The following is a 16,289-nucleotide window of genomic DNA, read 5'->3' as shown; positions in this document are numbered from 1 at the left end:
CCGGGCGACCGGCCGTGCGGCTGCCCTCGCACCGCCCGTGACGAGCGGCGGGGGCGATGGGAGGGGCGAGGGGACGACCCGAGCGCTGGAGACGTTTCGGGCTTCATCCCCTCGGCTCAGCCCGGCTCTGCGCGCTCGTGCGTCCTCAGAGGGCGTCCGGGACGGCTAAGGGAGGGCAAGGGGGACCGGGCGGGAGAAGCGGGAGGCGAGGGAGAAGCCGGACGGCCACGGAGGGCAACCGCCTCTGGCGCCCCGTTACCTCGCGGCGGGGCCCGGCCCCTCTGCGGACGCCCCCGCTCTCTCCCCGGCTGGTGACCCGCCACCTTGCTCTGTCAGCCCCGCCGGGGGGGTGGGGGTCTGCGCCGGCCAGGCCTGGGGGCGCCGGGGTGCCGGTCCCGGATGTGGAGCGCCAGCCGCGCGCTCGCCTCCTGCCCGGGCCTGGCCACGCGGCTCTGGGTCACTGTGACTCGGTAGGACGCGGAGTGCGGGGAGGGAGGCGGGTGCCCTGTCCGCTGGCTCCTGTCCCTCCCTCAGTCGCCCCTTCCCCATCTCTCCCACCCCGACCTTTATTCTCATTACGGACAGTTCCAGCCCAGCGCAGCCGCCAAACGCACGGCGGGTGGTGAGACCCCCAAATTTCCAGCTACGAACAGTGGGCACGTTTCCCCCTTGGTCGTTCTTTTTGGCAAGGGCCGAGCGCAACAGCAGCGTGTGGGGCTACACGCGCTTTCCTTGACTGCAGCAGAGAAACCCCGAACTGGAGCACACACTCCACGGCGGAGCCGGGAGCCCCATCCCCCCCACGGAGCGCTGCAGCTCCTGGGGCTCCAGGGACTACTTGCCTCGTGCGTCAGCGAGGCTGAGCGTCACACACACGCCCCTCCGCCATACCCCCCTCCCCGCCCCTTCTTCTCCCTCCCGCTCCACCTCGCTCCTTTCCCCTCCCTTCTTTGCCCTGTTCTCCCCTCCCTCCTCCTCCCCCGTTCTTCTCTCCCCCTCCCCCCGCCCGTTCCACTCTGGGAGCGGCCCCGCCCACCCGCGGGCTTCAGAGAACGGAGCAGCTAAAAATATAACTGGTGTGTTAGCAACAGCCTCCCCATTGGTCAGTGAGGGTAGAGGCGGCATCTGATTGGGTTTTCGAGCCAACCGCTCGCACGAAGGTTAGAGACCCGGAGCCCAGAAACACAGCCCTGGGGAGAGCGCGCATTTGAGCAGCGGGGCATCGCGAGGGAAGCTGGTATTTGTAGTAATTTATTAGAGGCAGCAATGGAAATGGAGGGTTTGAATCCCGATTCTGCCACCAACCATGCAATCCTGATTTAACGGCAACAAATTTGCTTACATCATCAAACCTGTTTTCCCATCCTTAAAATGTAGATCGTATGCAAAGCCTGGCTCGAATAGTTGCTATTCTTAAAGGTAACCATTCTGGCCAAGTTACACTGTGCTGAGTTCTGTGTGCATTTCCCAGTAGGAAACCTTACAAGACAAAATGATGAGAAAGGTGAGGGTGAGCTGAAAGGAACTCTCCTAGGGTATCCCGGGAAGGGGGTGGGGGGCGTCCATATAAGCAGATAAAGGATGGAGGACTCTACCATTCAGTGCAGGCTGAGCGAGGGCACTGATGTCTGGAAGGCAGGCTTTGAATTCCTGTTCATGCTTTTATTCGACTCTCTCCTGCACTGCTGGAAACAGCAACCCCGAGCAGCCTCACTGAAAACAAACGCAGAAATCCAACCTCCTTCGCAAATGGGACCCTGGATAAAGGGTTAGCATGTCAACAGGAAAAGCAAACGGGGGAAAAGGTAACCACCCTTCCTAACTGCTCGTTTCCACTTACTAGTACTAGTATGATGGGGCGAGGAAGACGCTTTTTCTCTACCCAGCATGATTTCATCTTGCCAGGGCTTGTGAGCTGAATCCCTAACCCAAGCATTCCACAGTCCCTTCCCGTTTTGAATAATCATTTCCTGAAAAGCACACAACCATGTTTGAAAACGGCGAGCTTCGGAAGTAAGCATGTGCAGAGGGGAGAGGCGGGCAGCTCCCCTCTAGGCATAAGCGAGTTATGCCGGAAGCTTTGCTGCTGTGACAAGTCAGGCTGGTCATTAGTGCCAATTACCTCTCAGGGGTGAGTCACTCTCATATACACATGCCAGGGCGAGAAAACTGGCAGTTCCTTTTCAGTTATCCAAGAAAACAGTTCCTCAGTTTGATTCTTCAGATCCACTGCCCCAGCAGGGCAGGAGCAAAAAAAGCCACAGCTGGCACTGGCTTTGGAGGAGCGATTGGATGCAGGGCAATGACGTGCTGTTCGTGCATCACAACCAATGTGAGTGAATTATAGTAAACAAGTGAACCCCCCCCCCCTTTTTTTTAATCCTCACCCGCTGATATTTTCCCACTGATTTTTAGAGAGTGGAAAGACGAGTATCTGAGAGAAACACATTGATTGGTTGCCTCCTGCACATACCTCACCAGGGCCCGGGCCAGGGAGGAGCCTGCAACCAAGGTACATGCCCTTGACCTGAATCAAACCCAGGAGCCTTCAGTCCGCAGGCAGCGGCTGTGTCCACTAAGCCAAACCTACTAGGGCTGAAACTGTAGTATTTTAATAGAGTAACTGCATTTTAGTCTTGGTGGTGGCAGACAGGCCATTTGGGATAGAGTTGATAAGGAACTGAAAAACTGGGAAAATATGGGAATTGGAATCCTTTTTTTAGGCAGAAAATTCCAACCAAGAATCTTTCACCTTTACTAGTACATCGTAGCTTCAAACTACTATTAAACAGCTGCAGGTCAGAACAGAGTGAGTCTCTCTGAAATGTAGTCAGTTCAGTTTGATTCCCTGAGAAGTTAATTTTCTTAACTTAAAAGCTGCTACTTGGCAGGCCAACGTCCACATCTGGTGCATGTATTGGCTTGGCACAGACTAACACATTAAAAAATTTAAATGAGTTGACATTTAAAAACTGGAAGACTGCACAAAGATCTTAATTAGCCACTTGTCTTTAATTCAAAAGATCTGGCAACACTGGGCATTCAACCTGGCAACTGGAGTTGAATGGCAGCCCCCTCTCCTTTAAAACAGGGCCTGTGCTCTTGATCCTCGCAAGGTCCCCGGCACTCCCTATTGTCTCCCAGACAGGGAGGCCAAAGGTCACGTAACATTTATCATCATGTTCGGGTTATTTTTCTTACACTCCCCCTTTCAATCAATTATATTATTCACCCAGGCTCCTGAGTTTGTGACCCTTTTTCCAGTTCAGTGTAATTGTTTGAGTGGCTGCCTGTTGAGTGCTCTGTAGTGGAGGGAGAAGCAAAAGGAGCTCAGGGGTCTATGATCTAATTCGTTGTTTTTAAACTCTGGGTCATGACACATTATTGGGGTAATGAATCACTTGGGTTTAATGGATTTCAGCCAGAATCTTTAGAAGAAAAAAAAAAAATGAAAATACTGGAGTGCAATACACAGAGTAAATATTTCATGAGATTTTTGTTAAATGTATATACTAGGCATGAAAAGAGTCCAAGTGAGAGAGAGTTGTGGAGTATAGAGTATCTGGAAGTATCCATGACATATTAGGAGCTTAGAAGGAAGAGGTACCGAGTTGGCTGGCTGATGTGAAGTGGCTGGCTTAGTTCAAAGGAAAACGAGACAACAGGGAGTGTGCAAGGAACGTCCCTTCAGCTGCCTAATGAGGAGCACAGACAGAAGTAGAGGAAAACCTTGGGGGCAGGGAAGAGAGGGAGCCATTTGGAGGACCTTCAGTGCCAGGACTTACATGTTTCCCTGTGGAGAAGCAGAGACCCACTATAAAAGAACCACCATTTATGTAAAGCCTTCCAGTAAAGGTCAGGCTCGTACAAGGTCGAATTTAATCCTATGACCCCAAAAGGTAGGCACTATTATCCTTGATAAGAAAAAAGCACAGAAAGGCTAACTGACTCACTAAAGGTCAATAGCATAACAGAAATCAAGGTCTGATTATAAAGCCCACACACTTCTCACAACGTTGTTTTTTTTTGGGGGGGGGGAACTAGATTCACTCCTTTTTTTTTTTTTTTTTTTAGCAAGAACAATAAATGCAATGTTTTAAATATGTGTACTGTGTACTTGAGAAACTGGAAGCAAGACACCCATCCTTTCTAGAACCTAGAACTGAATATTTAATAAAATTGAAGACCATTCTGATTTTTTGTGGCCATACACAGATCATTATTCTAATTTTCTTCACAGAACTGTATACTGTTGGTTAAAATTCAGCTTGTAAGCCATGTTTTCCCAGAGAATTTGGTACTATAATTATGCTAATTTTTACAATTGAAAAAAAAAATTTCTAAAGTCCAAGGTAGACAAAAATTAATTAGAATCAAACCACTGCCTGGTCGGTGTGGCTCAGTGGTTGAGCATTGACCCATGAACCAGGAGGTCACGGTTTAATTCCTGGTCAGGGCACATGACTGGGTTGAGGGCTCAATCCTCAGTAGGGGGCATGCATGAGGCAGCCAATCGATGATTCTCTCTCATCATTGATGTTTCTCTCTCTTCCCCTTCCACTCTCTGAAATCAATAAAAACATTTAAAAAAAAATCAAAACCATTTACTTTATCTCAGGTATTTTTAACTCATTCATTGTATTGTATTGTTCTCTTGGTATCTGAGAGAAACAGGATTATGAAATTAGGTGAAAGAGGAGTAGAGTTCAGAGGAATTCACTGGGCTAAGGTTGAACTTGCCCCATTGGTGATTAGTGTGGAGTGGGTATGCCCTCTGATATCCTACTGGGCATTAATCTTAAGTTTCCTTGCAAGACCTTTTACAGGCATTCACATGGAGACTGACAGAGCACTTAAGGTGGTGTTTTGTTGAAATTAAGGAGTAGCTTTGAAAATATTTTTAGATGCACGATATTATGTGGACCAGGGTGGTTAATAAGCAAAACATTTTGACTCATATATTAAAACTAAAATTACTGTAGAACCAATGACACATTGTAATTATAATCTGAAAATGATCTGTTCTTTGCCACTTTACATACTGTAACAACCCACACCTGATGTTTTAGAACTGCTTAGAGAGCTCCCCAAACACATCATCCCAGATTGTCTTGCCCCACCCACAAAGGCCCTCATCTGCCCACCCCGCTCTTGGCCTTTACGTTCAACACGTTTCAAAGCTCAATTTATTATCTGGGTTCTTTGACTTCAGTTATTTATTCAATATGGAGCACCTGCTATCTGCTGCACAGACCAAGAGTTGGTTCCTGCCACCATTGAACACAGCCTAGTAGCAGTCAATAATTACCAAATGCTATAAACGAAGTGCGTATGGTGCTATGTAGAAGTGTAAGGTGAACTGACTTGGATTGGGGGTCCAGAGAGGCATCTTTGAGGAAATATTTAGCTGAGGTCTGAAGGATGAGTAGGAAGGAATTAGCTGAGCAAGACTGAGCAAGCACTGGAGAGGGATTAACAGCACTGAGGAGGGAAGCAGAGCAGCAGCTTCAGGAGCCGAAAGGAGGCCCACGGCTGGAGTGCAGGAAACAGGTGAGGTGCAAGGGGCGAGATGGGAAGCCTTCACACGTACGTGCCCAGCCTGTGTTGTCTTCCGGACAGAAAGTGTAGTGCCAGTCACCGCTTTAGCCCTGTGGCCATGACCTTCCCCTAGCCTTCCTGAGGTGCCCCAAGCCGTGCTAAGAACCCTTCCTTTGTGCATCCTAGGGGTTATACTGGAACTGTGTCTGGCAGGCTCCTTTATTAAATTCTTGAAGGCAGAGATTATCTTAATTTAATTTTGGACACTCAATATATCACTAAGAGTTTTTTTGTTAATCCAAACCAAAGAAGTCAGAAGACTCATTTCTTTCCTTGACTTTGCCACCAAGTTGTAGCACAACCTTGGGCTAAGACCCTGGATCCTCTGGACATGCAACCTTTTCCAAATAGATGGTGTCCAAAGGCCTACTTGACTAGATGTTGCAAATTATGAATGCACCTCCTCAGGGTAACTTGCTTATCATCTCTAGTGGGGACAAAGTACAGACAGTTGAGTTGGGGTCAAGTATGTCTGAATTTGCCCTTCGTCTGTTATTATTTTTATATGTTTTTATGTTTATTTTAAAAAATCCTTAATGTGAGTATATATGCACTTTATGAAACAAATCAACTAAGTTCAGTTCTCCTAACTCATCAATTTGAACACATTTTGTCACATTCCCTTCCCCATCATTGGAAGCTATCTATTCAGTTCAAAATTAAAGTTGGACAGGAAAAATAGTTTCTAAAAATGACTTTGGTTCACCTATAATGAAAGGCATGAATAGTTTTGAATTTCTTCACGTAGTAATAAGATCATGAGATGCTCAATGAATCTCAGTACTTCTATTCTGAATCACAAATTCCTGGGTGACTAAAATAAATTCCTGGAGTTAAACTTAAATTAGATGGTGGTCAACTACCAGAAAATAAACACCTACTTTATTAATACAATAGCAACAGAAAGGGTTTCCAATTTCTTAGAACATGAACCAGCACCACCTGGTAAGTGTTACAAGATTAAACACCCACATTTACTGTTCCAAGAGCTCCTTACCACACTGCTGATGTTTCATCAAAGACAACTACCATAAGAGCTGCTGTAAGATCACAGGTAGTTTTATAGTCAAAAGATCACTGAAATGATATAATTTCTGTTTTAGAAGCTCTGATGTAGAGAGAACTTGTCAATGTGGAAAAAAGAGTCTTGCTTCTTGAATTCAAGAAAAACCATGAACTAATCTATCATTTTTTTCTCTGATTTAGTCTGCCAGAGCACTCTGTGAAGAATCCTTTTCCATTCCTACCACCTTATCTGGGTGAGAGGAGAGGAAAGGGTGAAGAGGTGCCAATGTACTAACAGGCAATTTGGGCGATGTTCTGCACTCCGCTCCCTTTCTGTTGGCAGTAGTAGGCGTCTTTTCTGGCAGCTGCAGCAGCTTGATGAGGGGAGAAAGAGGTCACCCACCAATCACCTCTTCTTGAAGCCATATTTTTTTCGTTCATAGAAGAGATCTGTCTTAGAGCTCCCCAAATTGACAATCTTTGGGCAACCATCTCTCTGGAAAAGAGAAGAATAGAGAAGTTATTAAAAGTCCTTGAGCCTATATTGAGAGGGATTTAACATAAAAATAACTTTTGGATTAGTGGTTCAGCCATTCATTTTGCTATTTTAGTTATCCTATTCGATCAGTTGTCAAGAACTTACTAAGCACCTAGAATGTGCCAGGGCCTGTCTACCCTCAGTCCGGTGGTCTGCACTTACAATGTTGGGTTCTTAGCCTACTTCGGTTGCTAATAACTATGATATAGTGAGGTAGGATCTAAAACTCTTAAAATGTCCAAAGGGTTTTCTTCTAGTGAAAGGTAAGATAAGGAATAATCATCTTCAGATCAAGCTCTCTGGTTCTCTTCCACTATCCCCCCAAAAAAGAGTGCATGTGCCCAGCTGGTGTGGTTCAGTGATTGAGCATCAACTCATAAACCCAAGAGGTCACTGGTTCAATTCCCAGTCATGCCTAGGTTGCGGGCTTGGGCCCCAATAAGGGGCGTGCAGGAGGCAGCCAGTTGATCAATGATTCTCCACATCATTGATGTTTCTATCTATCTATCTATCTCTCTCCCTCTAAAAATAAATAAAAACATACTTAAAAAAAAAAAGGAGAGAATGCCACCAAGGAAAAAAATCTAAAGACTATTAGGAAATAATACCTTCATTTTATTTTTTATTTTTTATTTTATTTTTTAATATATTTTATTGATTTTTTAGAGAGGAAGAGAGAGAGATAGAGAGTCAGAAACATCGATGAGAGAGAAACATCGATCAGCCGCCTCCTGCACATCTCCCACTGGGGATGTGCCCACAACCCAGGTACATGCCCTTGACCGGAACCGAACCCGGGACCCCCCAGTCCGCAGGCCGACGCTCTATCCACTGAGCCAAACCGGTTTCGGCTAATAACTTCATTTTAAATATCACAGAATACTGGGTTTAATGTGTCCTTATTAATTCACTTAATTTGACACATGGTCTTAGGGGAAGAGTACTCCTGTGTCAGAGGTGGCTGCTGACAGTCCCTACTCTGATGTGTAATGACATGCCCCCTGGCCATTTTGTGAGCCTGAGTGGTTTCAGTGAAGCCCCAGGGAAGCTGTGTTCTGCAGAAGTGACGACTCCATTAGTTGATTTGGAATGATGGCAGGAAAACTAGGGGAGTTGCTACTGGAAAAAACTTTCACAGATCTGATGATTTCATTTTATCCATGCCAAAGGTTGTTGCTTCCTGTGACACTGGGCTACAGAATGAATCAATGAAGTCCTTAGACATCTCATTTCTAATTCAGCTGATTTCTTTTTCCAGGGACTAATATCAATACTACAAAAATATCTGAAAACACACAAAGCCAACGCTAACATTTCATTATTTTCTAGAAAATATATACCACGTTTTACATTGAGAACTACCATCTGTGGAGTTTGGTGTGCTGAGGGAGCCAGGCTGTGGGCCCAGTCCCATCAATGGCTTGCTAGGTGAGCTCTAGTAAGCTATGTACTCTGTATTGTAAGCTCTCGTACAAATGAGGGGACAGCTGCCTTTTCCTGGCTTAAAGTAGCCTGACATTAAAACACAACAGTGCTCTAAGACCTTTAGAGATGCTATGAAATTTTGTGGAATGACGATAACCTGTTTAGGCTTATTGTGCTATACTGACTTGTGTGACTGTGGGCAAGCCACTTCTTTTGGGCTCATATTCCTCAGCTGTAAAATAGGTAAACTGGTTAACGTTTACAAACTTGTACTTATCTAGCCCTAGAGTCCTGAGAGGTGCCACACCAATGTGTGCAGTTCCATTCTCATTGTAGCCTAGGTTAAGGCGGTAGGTTCTGGAGTGAGGCTACCTGAATTTTGGTAAGTTATTGACCTCCCTGTTTAGTCACATATAAAACTCTGTTTAGTACATATAAAATTATTATAATAGTAAAACCTACCTCTTAGAATCAAGAATCAGTAAATATACTTAGAACAATGCCTGGCAGATAGTCAACTCTTAGTTAAGTTATAAGAAGTTGCCAAAAACAAGTATCAGCAATTTCATAATGGTTCAACACACACACACACACACACACACACACACACACACACACACACACACAGCTTCTATATAAGATATTTTTGTGAAGATAGGACTACATATTTTTTAAAAGTTTGGAAACCAATGCCTCGGATTATTAGATCTTGGGGTTTATGACATTTTTCTTACTGACTCACAGGTTTCTTGTTTTCTTGCCTAAATTCCTGTTTTTTATTTTCTACATATCTTTTATGGGTCTCATGGTTGTTCCCAAATTCTACCAATGTGAGAGGTGAGGATGTGGGAACTGGATGGAACTGGTTGGCTTATGTTGGAATGCCTGTGAATGGAGAGCACGGAAAGGAAGATGAAAGGACTGTAAAGAAAACTTGGAGGATGCTACAGGAGAATATTTGTGAGTTGAGCTAGGACTTTTTTAAAAAAAAGTTTTTATTGAGTCCTGGTTGGTTTGGCTCAGTAGATAGAGCATCAGCCTGCGGACTGAAGGGTCCCGGGTTTGATTCCAGTTGGGAGCACATGCCCGGGTTGCGGGCTCGATCCCTGGTGGGGGGCATGCAGGAGGCAGCCGATCAGTGATTCTCTCTCATCATTGATGTTTCTCTCTCTCTCCCCTCTCCCTTCCTCTCTGAAATAACTAAAAACATATTTTAAAAAATGTTTTTACTGATTTTAGAGAGAGAGGAAGGGAGAAGCTGGGCTTCTGTAGCAATCACTAAGGAGAATCCAGTGTCTTTGGGTTTTTTTCCTGAGGAGGGCGGTGTGTCAAATCTATTTTTATGGCAGGAAAGCAAGCTACAAAAATTACCCTGTACCAGTTGATGAAAACCCAGTCAGGACTTTCAAGTAAAACTTTAAAACTAACACTAATCATGTACCAAAATAGAACATACCAAAGGGAAATACGTACAGAACTGAAAGGAAGGAAAAGGCAACTTTTAACTGCTCTGATGTTCACTGAAATGGGGAGAAGAAAATGGTAGAAATAGCACGAGTGAGAGGCACATCCTTAACCCCCCTAAGAACAATATAGTGAGATGGTGGAGTTAAGTGCTTTGAGTTAGACCATGCATCCTCAAAGGGGACAAAAACATCCTTGCCATTACAGTGGTTTATGACCTAAAGCTCCTCCTCATGCAACAAAAATCTTATTCCTTAGTACTTAATTCCTCTTGTTAAGGGGAACATTTAATTTAAATTTTAACTTTTCTCCTGGGGGGAGGGGGCAACAATGAAAAAAAAATTTGAGAAATACTGAGTTAGATAGACCTTGAGCCAAGTTGCCTAACATGTCTAACCCTTAATTTCCTCATCTGTATCACACAGGATTTTGGGGGAAAAGATGTTCAGCATAAAAAAAACAGAAAACACAAAACCACCAACAAAGGGGGCATCTAGAATACTTTCAACAATAAAGATAAATTTTAAAAAAGTGTTTCAAAAAAATGTCCTGCATAGTACCTGGCACATAGCGAGAACACCATAAATAATAGCTATTTGTTTTCTGGTTGGGACAGCTGAGGAAAATGGTAAGTAAAAGGAGTAAAGGAATCATCACCACCATCTCACTATGTTGTTCTTAGGGGGGTCAAGGCTGTGCCTCTCACTCGTGCTATTTCTACCATTTTCTTCTCCCCGTTTCAGTGAACATCAGAGCAGTTAAAAGTTGCCTTTCCCTTCCTTTCAGTTCTGTACGTATCTCCCTCTGGTGTGTTCTATTTTGGGACAGGGAATCAAGATGATACTGCATTAGAAGAAACTACAAATTAGTCCTCGGGCAGCAACACCCACAGGCACTATCCCTGACGCCTGAGCATTCTCGAAGCTCTGAAAAACTAGATAGAACACCCAGCTTTGTTTATTGGTCTAATTCCCTTAGAAATGATGAAAGTTGCATAAAGAGCACTATAATGAGGGTTAAATTTTAACTTTCCTCCTTAGGTTGTGGGAAAATTTCTGCATAGGAAAAAGTCTTGGGCCCTTAATCTACATGGTGATCTGTAAGCCTGGGAGGCTGGATCATGTCACTGGGCTGCTTTGGGTTCCTTGGAAACAACGTAAGCTGGGTGTCATCTCAAATGTCCTCAGAACATTCCTGTATAATGGGAAGTAGGGGAAGGGACGTCTAGAATCCTGCTCAGGGACAGAATGAGGCAAGGTATCAGGTCACACACCACATGCAGATGAGTCAGAGCAATTAGCACCTATTCAGCACCCTCTGGCTCCAAGTTTATGCCAGAGAACAACGCTAGCAACAACCATGAAAAGGTTCAAGAAAATAATGGAATCTTTAGCTGGTTTAAGATTTTGTACTTTCCTCCTCACTGCTGTCGTCGTACCATGGTTTCATTACTTGTAGACTATAAATAATTACCCAACGCCTACTATGTACCAATCTGTAGGGGGAACGCCTATGGAAGACTTAAAGGGATAGCACCAAAAATGTGTCCCACCCTTACACTACATGTCAGGCACTGTACCAAGAAGTGGGGAAGATGAGATACAAATACACAAACCAAGGTCCTTTCTCTAAAGGAGTGGAATCTAGGTGGCAGATCAGAGCAGCAGGATATGATGTGACAGCCAAAGGTACTTATGGAATTACATTTGTCATCCTTTATCAATGACCCTTCTCATTTCCCTAAATAACAGAAGACTTAAGTAATAAACAGTCTTAACTGGCCTGACATGTCACACTTACTGGGGTAGACAGGATCCACATACATAGACTGCTGAGGTGGCAAGGTTGTTTCTCCTCAACATAGGCACTTCCTACTAAAAAGACTTACAAAAGGACAACCTGGGGTAATGGGGACCCCACAAAGTTTAGTCAGATAGTCTGGGTTTGTCACTTATTAGTTGGTTGAGGGACTGTAAAATGGGGATAATGATAATTCCTATTTAACAAAGTTATTGTGAAGAATAAGGGAGAAAAACATCTATAAACTACTCTTTGCTCGTGGGAATATTAAGAATTATACATTTCTTGCTTTATCCTAGATTCGGTAACCAGATACCTTCTATTAGCCTATTGAATCACACTTCCTCTTATTCTGTCATAAGGAGAAAATAAGCAGATTCCTGGGATTTCCCTCCCAAGAAGACGGCGAAATAAAATCGGTAAAACTAACCCTGGCCGGTTGCTCAACGGTTAGAGCATTGGGCCACACATGGGGGTGGTATGTGGGGGGGTGTTATTGGGTTTGATTCCCGCTCAAAGGCAAGCTGGGTTGCAGGGTTGATCCCCAATGCCAATGTGTCTTTCTCACATCAATGTTTCTCTCCCTCTCCCTTCCACTCTCTCTAAAAATCAATGGAAAAAATATCCTTAGGTGAGGATTAACAAAAAAAAGAAAAACAGTAAAACTCACCCTTAGTATAGAACTATAAGCCCTCTATCTTGCATTTGGTCCAAGGAGTTGAACAGCTAGCCACTGCCACCACATAATGTCAAGGGCCAAAAATGTCAGGAGACAGAATCACAATCAATTCCACATTATCAAACCAAGAAATTCTTAACCTCTTAAAGCTGAAATCAACCTGAATTGTCCCCAATTCAAATGTCACTACCTCCACCCAAGCAGTCCTTAATGACAGTAAAGAGAATTACTGAGTGGCTGTTACACACCATGCACTCTGCTAGGACTTACAAAATGCAGGGTGTCGTTTCTGAATAAAAATAATCAGAGACATCAAAGGAATAGAGTGAGGGTTCTCCAAATTGCCGGTGTTGACAAAGATTTGCTTCTCTTGCATTTTTACCCTTGATGGAAAATAACTGCCTTTTATCGGACTACACCCAGTTTGGCTCACAGAATTTGAAGAAATTATAACCTAGGTGACTAGCTGAACATAGTAATCTCTACAGACTATAGGAGTTTGCCACGGCTGGCAAAGTTTTTGTTTTTTTGTTTTTTTGTTTTTTTAATGTCTTCATTGATTTCAGAGAGAGGAAGGGAGAGGGAGAGAAAAAAAATATCCATAGTCTGCCTCCTGCACGCCCCCTACTGGGAATTGAGCAGTAACTGGGGCATGTGTCCTGACCAGAAATCAAACCAGCGACTTCCTGGTGCATGGGATGAAGATCAACTAACTGAGACACACTGGCCAAGTGGCAAAGTGTTTTTAAATAAAAGATCAGATGCAAAGCTTAGAATACACTCACATCCTTCTCCTGGATGGTGCACTCCTTGCAATAATAGGCGTCAGAGACTCCCGGGCCTCCACAGATCACACAGCGCCCCTGATAGGAGCCGTAGTTACACTCATCACATATGCGCACCAGGGTGCAGGGACGCACATAGGAGTCACAGATCACACACTTGCCATCACCTGTGAGAAAAAGAGAACAGACTTATGTCCACTTGCAATTCCTTGCCCTCCTCCTGTTATGGGGAAAAACACTAGTCTCCTCAGACAGTGACTTTAGGGCCTTCTACTTTGGCATTACAAAACCTGGCTTCCTTAGTGTTCACCTCAATCCCCACAACACATTGGAAAAAGCTAATCGAGTAACAAGTAAAGAGCTCAGAACAGCATCTGGTAGGTGATAAGTCCATATAAATGATTGGCAAAAACTGTGTGTTGGAGGGGCTCAAGCTACTTCCTATCCACAGCTACAGATTTTCTCAAAACCTAAGCATAATAGTGTCTAAAACGTGGAAGCTGGGGTAGGGAGGTGGAGGAGGCCTTGGTTGCAGTGCGCCGTTCAGTGTTCACACGCTTCCAGGAACATCTACCTACAGCCTCTTGCTGGCTCCACAGAAACTGGGTGCGAGGGGTGGGGTGTCTGGGAGGGCGGGTTCCACTTACACTTTTCACAGAGTCTTCCGATGGCTGCAAGAACAAAGACGGTAAAGAGGACAATTAGAATTACGATTCTGGCGAAGAGGAGAAAAACATCCTCGAGTTTGGGGTGGGAACAGAAGCAGGGACTGCAAAGGGCGATTTCATCCACCTTAACCCTCACAAACTTTCCAAAGCCACACCTTCCTGAAGCCCCTCCCAGGTCCCGGACCAGGAGTTTCTCCGGACCCCACCCTGGCCACCCGCCCCCGGCTCCCAGCACGCGCGTCCCCGCCCCCTTTTCAACGGAGGCCAAGAACCCGCGCGCTCCTACGCTACCCGCCGAGAGGCGGGAAACGTGGCGCCTCCGACGCAAGACCTTGGGAAGAGATGGAGCCCTGACTCCCCAACTCTTAATACTACCCCCACCCGGAGAGCCGCGGCCATGAAAGCTGTCTCACCAACACCAGCCTGCTTGCGACAAAAAATCAAGTCCGGATGATGTTTAGCCATAGTTCGCGCTCCAGCCGGCCACCGGAAACTCCGGGAACTTCCGCCTGACCTTTAACCCCCGTTGTTCCTGCCTCCTTGTCTCCGTGATTGGTCCTCGAGGCTTCTGTCGGCGTTCGCAAGTTTTGCACGAAGCCCCGCTCATTCTCGCGCGATCTGACCCCTACGTTCCAAACACTAGTTTCCGTTGTAGCGGGCGGGCCAAGTCCCGGCAGGCCTGTGAGTCATAGAAAATTGTCTTTGCCCCATTTGGATGGGAGAGACAACCTGAAGTACAAATAAGAAATTTGCACTTCGCCCTGGCTGGTTTTGCTCAGTAGTTAGAGTGTCGGCCTGCGGACTGAAGGGTCCGGGGTTCAACTCCAGTCAAGGGCACATGCCCAGGTTGCAGGCTTGATCCCCAGTGTGGGGCATGCCGGAGGCAGCCGATCAATGATTCCTTCTCATCATTGATGTTTCTATCCCTTTCTCCCTCGCCTTTCCTCTCTGAAATCAATAAAAAAAGGAAATTTGCACTTCGATAAGACGTCTTTGTCGGGTAGTTACTCCTACAAATGTTGTTATGCAGATTTCTCCCCTCTTCCAAGTTGGTTGCTAACACGGGAGCTCCGCCCACTGCGCTCGCGGGCTCTGGAGCCTCAGTGGAAGCCCCGCCTTCTCCGTGACGCCTCTTGCCTCAGGCCACGCCCCCTGCCCGAAGGCTTTAAATTGGTCGTGTGGCACGTCACTTTCACGCGACCTCATCTTTGTCAGTGCACAAAATGGCGCCTTACAGCCTCCTGGTGACCCGGCTGCAGGTGAGCGAGCTCGGGGCCCTCTGGGTTCACGGGGGCGGGTGCCTGCCAGTCCGCCTGCGGCTGTGGGCGAGGCCGGGCCGGCCCGACCGGCGCTGACGTTTTGTGTACCTGTCGCGGCCGTGGGCCCAGCGCCCGTGCCGGGTCCTCCAGTGCCTGAGGTCAAGGCGTCCCCGCTGTCAGCTCTCCCGGCCCTGCCCCCGCCCTGCGGGAAGTGTGGGTGGCGGCCGTGGCGGCCGGGTGAAGAATGGAGGCATTCTTTTTGAGGACCGCACTCCCCTTCCCCGTAGGGTTTCTTTCGGTCCCTCAAGGTGAGGACAAGGTGACTGGGGGGCATGGGCATTGCTGAGCCCGCTAGGCCCAGAGCTTGGAGGCCTCACTTCTCACCTCTCGGCAGCGGGTCTTGCCGGCGAGGTGCATTCATAGCCGCCGGGTCTGGAGGCCGGAGAAGAAACGCGTGTCCTGGCCCATCTCTTGCGGATTCTGTGGAATTCATGGCCAGGAATGAAAGGGGGGTCTTCAGGCCCCGGATGTAATAAATAGTAAGAACGGTAATCTCTCCCGTTTGCACAACACCGCAAGATTGTTTTAATTGCTGATCATATTTTAAGCCATATAATCACCTGGTGAAATGATTATTCTCATTTGATAAGGAATGAAATTGCTAGAAAGTAGGTGAAAGTTGCTGCTGCCACCGGAGTGGCCTGAGCATCTTGTCCTATAGCCCCTCTGTCCTCCTTGTTCATGTCAGCCTGTCCTCACCGAACTTTCCGAGCCACCGTCCGATTTCTGAGCTAACATTTATGTTTTTGAGAGTACCAGCATGGAGTATTTTGAGCTCACAATTAGTTGCTTTCCAGCTACTAGATGAAAGGGTAAAGAGACTCAACAGTTTGACCTTGACTCTCCTGTTATGAACCATCTAGAAAACCTACTGTAACTGCCAGATGGGCTTTTCACTTCTAACATGACAGCCCTAGGAAGGTGTGTACGCGGTGGTTCAATGTCTAGCATGTATTTTGTTAATAAAAGTAAGGCAATTGTTTGTAAACATTCTCAGAAAGTCTTTTA

The 16,289-nt window shown here is 46.1% G+C and overlaps 2 protein-coding genes across 3 annotated transcripts in view; one reads left to right on the top strand and one right to left on the bottom strand.

Annotated features, from left to right (window-relative positions):
* Window positions 1-6,458: 6,458 nt before the first annotated feature.
* PHF5A (PHD finger protein 5A) lies at window positions 6,459-14,588 on the bottom strand. 2 transcript variants are annotated; one of them, XM_059680841.1, is made up of 5 exons: window positions 14,376-14,588; window positions 13,942-13,965; window positions 13,295-13,461; window positions 12,501-12,563; window positions 6,459-7,099 (listed from the first exon to the last, which is right to left on the bottom strand). In XM_059680841.1, the coding sequence occupies exons 1-4, from the start codon at window positions 14,425-14,427 to the stop codon at window positions 12,525-12,527; spliced, it is 282 nt and encodes a 93-aa protein (XP_059536824.1). In that variant the 5' UTR covers window positions 14,428-14,588; the 3' UTR covers window positions 6,459-7,099; window positions 12,501-12,524. The 2 variants fall into 2 exon arrangements, with proteins under 2 accessions (XP_059536824.1, XP_059536823.1); XM_059680840.1 differs by lacking the exon at window positions 12,501-12,563 and having other exon boundaries at window positions 14,376-14,513.
* Window positions 14,589-15,069: 481 nt separating this feature from the next.
* Window positions 15,070-16,289, top strand: part of ACO2 (aconitase 2) — a 41,911-nt gene continuing 40,691 nt past the window's right edge. The window contains exon 1 of the mRNA XM_059680777.1: window positions 15,070-15,221. Within this exon, the coding sequence (XP_059536760.1) occupies window positions 15,186-15,221 (36 nt within the window). The 5' untranslated portion in view covers window positions 15,070-15,185. The remainder of the gene's footprint in view (window positions 15,222-16,289) is intronic.

Source organism: Myotis daubentonii, chromosome 2, assembly GCF_963259705.1.
Source record: "Myotis daubentonii chromosome 2, mMyoDau2.1, whole genome shotgun sequence".
Lineage (NCBI taxonomy): Eukaryota > Metazoa > Chordata > Mammalia > Chiroptera > Vespertilionidae > Myotis > Myotis daubentonii.
This window is presented reverse-complemented; position numbering and strand designations above follow the sequence as displayed.